This window comes from Mandrillus leucophaeus, unplaced genomic scaffold (genome assembly GCF_000951045.1).
Source record: "Mandrillus leucophaeus isolate KB7577 unplaced genomic scaffold, Mleu.le_1.0 Scaffold4, whole genome shotgun sequence".
Classification (NCBI taxonomy): Eukaryota; Metazoa; Chordata; class Mammalia; order Primates; family Cercopithecidae; genus Mandrillus; species Mandrillus leucophaeus.
The window spans coordinates 1,975,988-1,983,723 of NW_012104253.1; the positions used below are offsets into that span (position 1 = coordinate 1,975,988).

Genomic DNA, 7,736 nt, shown 5'->3' on the forward strand with positions numbered 1-7,736 from the left:
GGACTGGGCCGGGCCTGCAGCGGCCTCCCGGAAGCGCGCACACGCTCGTGGTGGTTACCGCGCTCCGAAATGAGGTCATCCTTTGTCAGCCGCCCTTCTATTTTCGGTTTTCTTAAACTTCGCAAATCTGCAATCCGGCTTTAAAAATACTGGGAGGACGCGATGGAATCTCGTGTTGCCCCTGTAGCCGCCCTGCAGGGTTTTAAATCCGCGCGGTGTCGTTCCAGATGCCTGAGGAAACGCAGACCCAGGACCAACCGATGGAGGAGGAGGAGGTTGAGACGTTCGCCTTTCAGGCAGAAATTGCCCAGTTGATGTCATTGATTATCAATACTTTCTATTCGAACAAAGAGATCTTTCTGAGAGAGCTGATTTCAAATTCATCAGATGTAAGTCGTTGATTAACCCAGAATAGGATTTTGGTTTCAATATGAACTTTTGGGGGGCTGTATGCTTAATTAATATTTTGTGTTAATAGGCATTGGACAAAATCCGGTATGAGAGCTTGACGGATCCCAGTAAATTAGACTCTGGGAAAGAGCTGCATATTAACCTGATACCAAATAAACAGGATCGAACCCTCACTATTGTGGATACTGGAATTGGGATGACCAAGGCTGACTTGATCAATAACCTTGGTACTATCGCCAAGTCTGGGACCAAAGCCTTCATGGAAGCTTTGCAGGCTGGTGCAGATATCTCCATGATTGGCCAGTTCGGTGTTGGTTTTTATTCTGCTTATTTGGTTGCTGAGAAAGTAACTGTGATCACCAAACATAACGATGATGAGCAGTACGCCTGGGAGTCCTCAGCAGGGGGATCATTTACAGTGAGGACAGACACAGGTAGGTACCTGAACACTTACTGGTTAAGTCAGTGGCGGGCGGAATGGTGGGGTGCTGCAACCCTTGGACCCCTGGGGATGCGGCGAAGTTCACAGAAATGTGTGTTTACCCAAGGATCAGGAACAAGCTAGAGCTCTGAATTAGTGTGTAATGGCATGACTTGGTGATTACTTCTTTTGGGCAAGGCACTTAGATCTGCTGTGGGAGCCTTTGCATCTGTAGTAAGGGCAAACCTCGCTTCATAGACACGTTATAAGGGTTAAACATGGCGTTGAGCACTAAATTGAATGTATTATTGAGTCAATTTTTCTTATTTCTCTTGCAGGTGAACCTATGGGTCGTGGAACAAAGGTTATCCTACACCTGAAAGAAGACCAAACTGAGTACTTGGAGGAACGAAGAATAAAGGAGATTGTGAAGAAACATTCTCAGTTTATTGGATATCCCATTACTCTTTTTGTAAGTTTCTACATAATTGCAGAGTGAATTACTGTCTGTAGGTGACTGGGGTGACTGTACTACATCCTTAGTTCCTAGGTCTGTTGAACTAGTCTGAAGCCTGGGGAACCTAAGCTCTACTAACTGTGAAGGTCCCTCGGGTTATTAAGTAGATATATCAAATATTGATGAGAAGCTGCCTGGCTGCTTCTCATCCTCGCTAATTTAGGCTTTGGCCTTAGGTTGAAAGTAGTGGGGCAGCGCTGTGACTTAGTTCTAGAGTGCAGCAGTGATGCGATTTCATGTCTGTTGAAGGTGGAGAAGGAACGTGATAAAGAAGTCAGCGATGATGAGGCTGAAGAAAAAGAAGACAAAGAAGAAGAAAAAGAAAAAGAAGAAAAAGAGTCTGAAGACAAACCTGAAATTGAAGATGTTGGTTCTGATGAGGAAGAAGAAGAAAAGAAGGATGGTGACAAGAAGAAGAAAAAGAAGATTAAGGAGAAGTACATCGATCAAGAAGAACTCAACAAAACAAAGCCCATCTGGACCAGAAATCCCGACGATATTACTAATGAGGAGTACGGAGAATTCTACAAGAGCTTGACCAATGACTGGGAAGATCACTTGGCAGTGAAGGTGAGTGAGGGACTGATGGATGCTTCAAGCTTGTCTTTAGATTATCATCCCACCACCCCAAATACCTGCTATAAAACATTGTTCATTGGTACTTAGTGTGTCTGTTGTATTACAGCATTTTTCAGTTGAAGGGCAGTTGGAATTCAGAGCCCTTCTATTTGTCCCACGACGTGCTCCTTTTGACCTGTTTGAAAACAGAAAGAAAAAGAACAACATCAAATTGTATGTACGCAGAGTTTTCATCATGGATAACTGTGAGGAGCTAATCCCTGAATATCTGAGTAAGTATAGATAGGAAAAATAATCACTGTCACTGATTAAAGAAATACTTCTGGCTGGGCATGGTGGCTCACACCTGTAATCCTAGCAGTTTGGGAACCCGGGGTGTGCGGATCACTTGAGGTCAGGAGTTCAAGACCAGCCTGGCCAACATGGTGAAACTCCATCTCTCCTAAAATTAGAAAAATTAGCCCGATGTGGTGGCAGGCTGAGGCATGAAAATAGCTTGAAAACTCCCCTGGGAGGCAGAGGTTTCTGTGAGCGGAGATTACACCACTGCCTTCCAGCCTGGGCAACAGAGTGAGACACTGTCTCAAAAATAACCTCCTATCATCTCCAGGTTCTTATCTTTGCTTTTGGGGGTTTACATAGTACCAGTTTTGTCTTTGGAATGACTCAGTGCATTTGATTTTTATATTTTTTTCAGACTTCATTAGAGGGGTGGTAGACTCAGAGGATCTCCCTCTAAATATATCCCGTGAGATGTTGCAGCAAAGCAAAATTTTGAAAGTTATCAGGAAGAATTTGGTCAAAAAATGCTTAGAACTCTTTACTGAACTGGCGGAAGATAAAGAGAACTACAAGAAGTTCTATGAGCAGTTCTCTAAAAACATAAAGGTTGGTGTAAATATTTGACCATTGGTAGTTTTCCAACTGGCCTCTTTTTAGATTTCTTTTTGAATTCAGAAAGTCTTTAGTAAAGAACATACTTTGTTTTAGCTTGGAATACATGAAGACTCACAAAATCGGAAGAAGCTTTCAGAGCTGTTAAGGTACTACACATCTGCCTCTGGCGATGAGATGGTTTCTCTCAAGGATTACTGCACCAGAATGAAGGAAAACCAGAAACATATCTATTATATCACAGGTAGGGGGACGCTATGTTACAGTCATGTACGTCGTTCTTATAACCTTGTAGGCTCTGTGGGTGTGTTTTCTACTCAGGTAGCACTGTTATAACTGGCGTTGATCTAGGCAAGGTAATTAACATGAACTAGGTCATTATCTGTCTTAGGTTCTGCCTAGGTATCTGTCTAGCAAAAGTTAGAAGTAGATGAAGCCATTCTTACTGTTAAAAGGTCTAAAAGTAACTTTGCAATACCTCAGGTGAGACCAAGGACCAGGTAGCTAACTCAGCCTTTGTGGAACGTCTTCGGAAACATGGCTTAGAAGTGATCTATATGATCGAGCCCATTGATGAGTACTGTGTCCAACAGCTAAAAGAGTTTGAGGGGAAGACATTAGTGTCAGTCACCAAAGAGGGCTTGGAACTTCCAGAGGATGAAGAAGAGAAAAAGAAACAGGAAGAGAAAAAAACAAAGTTTGAGAACCTCTGCAAAATTATGAAAGACATACTGGAGAAAAAAGTTGAAAAGGTATGTGAATACAGCATTTCCTGATCATTGATACCTCTAAGGTGCTTTCAAGCTTAGTCATACATGACCCATTTTCCTTTGCTTTCAACTTAAAATAGAAAACTATGTCGTGTATGGTTGGGCGTGGTGGCTCACGCCTGTAATCCCAGCACTTTGGGAGGCTGAGGCAGTGGATCACAAGGTCAGGAGATGGAGACCATCCTGGCTAACACGGTGAAACCCCGTCTCTACTAAAAATACAAAAAAATTAACCAGGCGTGGTGGCGGGCGTCTGGAGGCTGAGGCAGGAGAATGTCCTGAACCCGAGAGGCAGAGGTTGCAGTAAGCCAAGATTGCACCACTGCACCTCCAGCCTGGGTGACCAAGCGAGACTATCTCGGAAAAAAAAAAAAAGGTTGTGTACGTAAAACGAAATTAATTATAACCTGTGCTCTTTGGATACCTAATGCAACATTTAAGTTCTATTTGATAGTAGTATTTCGGATCTATTGTTTGGGTTCTTCAGATTTCATTTGACAATGAAAGTTTAGGGTTTAATCTTTCTAGGCTCCTAGTCATCACTTCTTGATTACAGGTGGTTGTGTCAAACCGATTGGTGACGTCTCCATGCTGTATTGTCACAAGCACATATGGCTGGACAGCAAACATGGAGAGAATCATGAAAGCTCAAGCCCTAAGAGACAACTCAACAATGGGTTACATGGCAGCAAAGAAACACCTGGAGATAAACCCTGACCATTCCATTATTGAGACCTTAAGGCAAAAGGCAGAGGCTGATAAGAACGACAAGTCTGTGAAGGACCTGGTCATCTTGCTTTACGAAACTGCACTCCTGTCTTCTGGCTTCAGTCTGGAAGATCCCCAGACACATGCCAACAGGATCTACAGGATGATCAAACTTGGTCTGGGTAAGCCTAATACTATGTAATGTTAAAAAGGAAAGAAATACACATGACAGTGAAGAAAGTGGTAAACTTTCAGTTATCGAAACTTGGAGCACCTTCTGCTTGGAGGCATTCAAGAATATTTTTTTTAGGGATAAGTAAGGTCTTATAAGAGCTAAGTAATGAAATTGAGATTCATATGCCCTGTAAATACTGTCTTGAAAGCAGGTATAAATCAGGAGTATTACACTAATAGCTGGCTTTAAGAAATCTTTCTAATACGAGGATTTTATTTTGGAAACAGGTATTGATGAAGATGATCCTACTGCTGATGATACCAGTGCAGCTGTAACTGAAGAAATGCCGCCCCTCGAAGGAGATGACGACACATCACGCATGGAAGAAGTAGACTAACCTCCGGCTGAGGGATGACTTACCTGTTCAATACTCTACAATTCTTCTGATAATATATTTTCAAGGATGTTTTTCTTTATTTTTGTTAATATTAAAAAGTCTGTATGGCATGACAACAACTACTTTAAGGGGAAGATAAGATTTCTGTCTATTTCTAAGTGATGCTGTGGTACCTTAGGCACTAAAGCAGAGCTAGTAATGCTTTTTTAGTTTCACATTGGTTTATTTTAACAGACTGGGGTAACGTGTGTTGTAAGACGTATGTAACATGATGTTAACTTTGTGGTCTAAAGTGTTTAGCTATCAAGCCGGATTTCTAAGTAGACCAAATCTTGTTATTGAAGTGTTCTCGAGCTATATATACCTGGATGTTTAGAAAATTATTTGTTACATCTTGTAGGATCTACTTTTTGAACTTTTCATCCCCTGTAGTTGCCAATTTTGCATGTACTAGTCCTCTAGAAATAGGTTAAACTGAAGCAACTTGATAGAAGGAACTCTCCACAGGGCTTGTTTTCCAAAGAAAAGTATTGTTTGGAGGAGCAAAGTTATAAGCCTACCTAAGCATATCATAAAGCTGTTCAAAAATAAGTCTTGTGGATGGAAATGTAGTGCTGGAGTCACATTCTGCTTAAAGTTGTAACAAATACAGATGAGTTAAAAGATGTTGTGTGACAGTGTGTCTTATTTAGGGGGAAAGGGGAATATCTGGATGACATTGGTGCCAAAATGTAAAACATGAGGTGCTAGCAGTAGACGGTTAAACACTGGCCGCTCCAAGGGTTGACATGATCTTCCCAGCATATACTCCGCAGGTGTGGGGTGGAGCACATGAAGTAGGCACAGAAAATAGCAATGCAGACAACGTGTATCCCCTGTCTCCGTGAGTTAAGACGTGTTCTCCCCTTAGTGTCCACATTGTTTTGATGTTATTCATGGAATACCTTCTGTTCTAAATAGTCAATTTCTTGGCCTTACAGTGTCTCAAAGTTGTTTACCAAATCTACTTAAAGCTCTCCTGTTTGAAATCTCTCCTTACTAATTTTCTGGTTTTTTATTGAGCCAGCTGACACCTGTAAGCAGCAGGTAACAAACTGGTGGGAAAAAGATGGGCTGGCACAAGTCAAAAGAGAAAGTGCCAGGAGCAGTGGCTCACGCCTATAACCCGGCACTTGTGGGTAGATCACCTGAGGTGAGGAGAGCAGCCAGCCTGATCAACATGGAGAAATCTCATCTCTACTAAAAATACAAAATTAGCCGGGTGTGGTGGTGGGCCCCTGTAATCCTAGCTACTAGGGAGCCTGAGGCAGGAGAATCACTGGAACCCGGGAGGCGAAGGTTGCGGCGGGCTAGGATTGTGCCATTGCACTCCAGCCTGGGCAGCAGGAGCGAAACTCCATCTCAAAGACGGAAAATACCAGCTCAATAGGTAAGATTCCCTCTGGGGACTGGGGGTGGTAATGGCTAAATAAAAGTCTTCACTTCTGAAATTTGGTGGTTCTAGAAAGAAAATTTGGTTAGACAGCATATAGGATTTGTATTCTGAGCCTAATGCAATATATAAAAATGATAGGAAATGCCTGGGACTTGGATATGTGACAGTGACTAAGGGGACAGTGCACAGACAGGGAGAGGCCTTTGTCTCAGTCCCCCGTGCTAAGCAGGTATTGAATGCTTGGTAAATGGCAATCACATTTAATCCTTTAAATCCTCTGAGAAGTTCTTAGTTCCCTTAGACAATATATAAGAGGAATATGTAAATTGAGGTCTTAGTAGTGGCTGAATTTAAATTTAACTCCAAAGCCCCATTTTATTCTAAGTTTTGTTGCATACTGAAAGGTGTTAGCAGCTAGAAGAAAGGTTTATGGTGTTGAACTAGAAAGTGAATGGCAAAAAGGGCAAAAAGTCAATTTTGTTTTATCCCAGGTCTAGCAAGAGAATATTAAATCTTAAGATTTCTTTCAATTTAAAACATAAGGCACTTGAGGGGATCAGTCAGTGTAGGACCTCCATAAATGATTTCCCAAATGAACTCACCCTCCTGGAGTTACTGGAAAAGCGTTTATGGCAAATAGATGGGTACTTACCTGCGCATCTGGACCTATCTCCCAGCAACCCCTGTGCTGGAGACTGCACCACCAAGACACAGCCCAGTGAGTGAGAAGATGAGCTAGATGACACATGAATGTCGTGCTGAAAATGCCCTTGTACTGCTCCAGGACCACAATTCTTACCCTATCGCTTCAAAATTCACTGTTGTTTCAGACCTTCCATAATCAAGTTCCATCCTGCCAAGGAGAGTAGTGAATGCAGAAAAGACATGCAAACTGGACAAGAGAAAGACTTCATAGATGACATGGTTGTCTAGGTAGGAAACTCATAAGAAATCTACCAAAATGATACTAGAAGTGATTTTAGCATAGGATAGGAGATCAATATATAAAAATCTGTTGAGCCAGGCATGGTGATTCACACCTGTAATCCTAACACTTTGGGAGGCCAAGGTAGGATTGCTTGAGCCCAGGAGTTCAAGACTGCCTAGGCAACAAAGCGAGACCCTGTTCCTCTGAAGAAATTAAACTAAGGCCAGGTGTGGTGGTTCATGCCTGTAATCCCAGCACTTTGGGAGGCCGAGGTGGGTGGATCACCTAAGGGTCAGGAGTTCCAGACCAGCCTGGCCAACATAGCAAAACCCCATCTCTACTAAAAATATAAAAATTAGCCAGGCGTGATGGCAGGCACCTGTAATCTCAGCTACTCGGGAGGCTGAGGCAGGAGAATAACTTGAACCCGGGAGGCGGAGGTTGCAGCGAGCTGATTGTGCCACTGCACTCCAGACTGGGCAACAGAAGGAGACACCGTCT

The 7,736-nt window shown here is 42.7% G+C and overlaps 1 protein-coding gene across 1 annotated transcript in view; it reads left to right on the plus strand.

The window, feature by feature from the left end:
- Positions 1-5,846, plus strand: part of HSP90AA1 (heat shock protein 90kDa alpha (cytosolic), class A member 1) — a 70,183-nt gene extending 64,337 nt beyond the window's left edge. The window contains exons 2-11 of the mRNA XM_011991599.1: positions 228-389; positions 479-845; positions 1,171-1,304; positions 1,599-1,919; positions 2,035-2,200; positions 2,626-2,816; positions 2,919-3,066; positions 3,306-3,574; positions 4,149-4,482; positions 4,763-5,846. Of these exons, the coding sequence (XP_011846989.1) occupies positions 228-389; positions 479-845; positions 1,171-1,304; positions 1,599-1,919; positions 2,035-2,200; positions 2,626-2,816; positions 2,919-3,066; positions 3,306-3,574; positions 4,149-4,482; positions 4,763-4,872 (2,202 nt within the window). The 3' untranslated portion in view covers positions 4,873-5,846. The remainder of the gene's footprint in view (positions 1-227; positions 390-478; positions 846-1,170; positions 1,305-1,598; positions 1,920-2,034; positions 2,201-2,625; positions 2,817-2,918; positions 3,067-3,305; positions 3,575-4,148; positions 4,483-4,762) is intronic.
- The last annotated feature ends 1,890 nt before the right edge of the window (positions 5,847-7,736 follow it).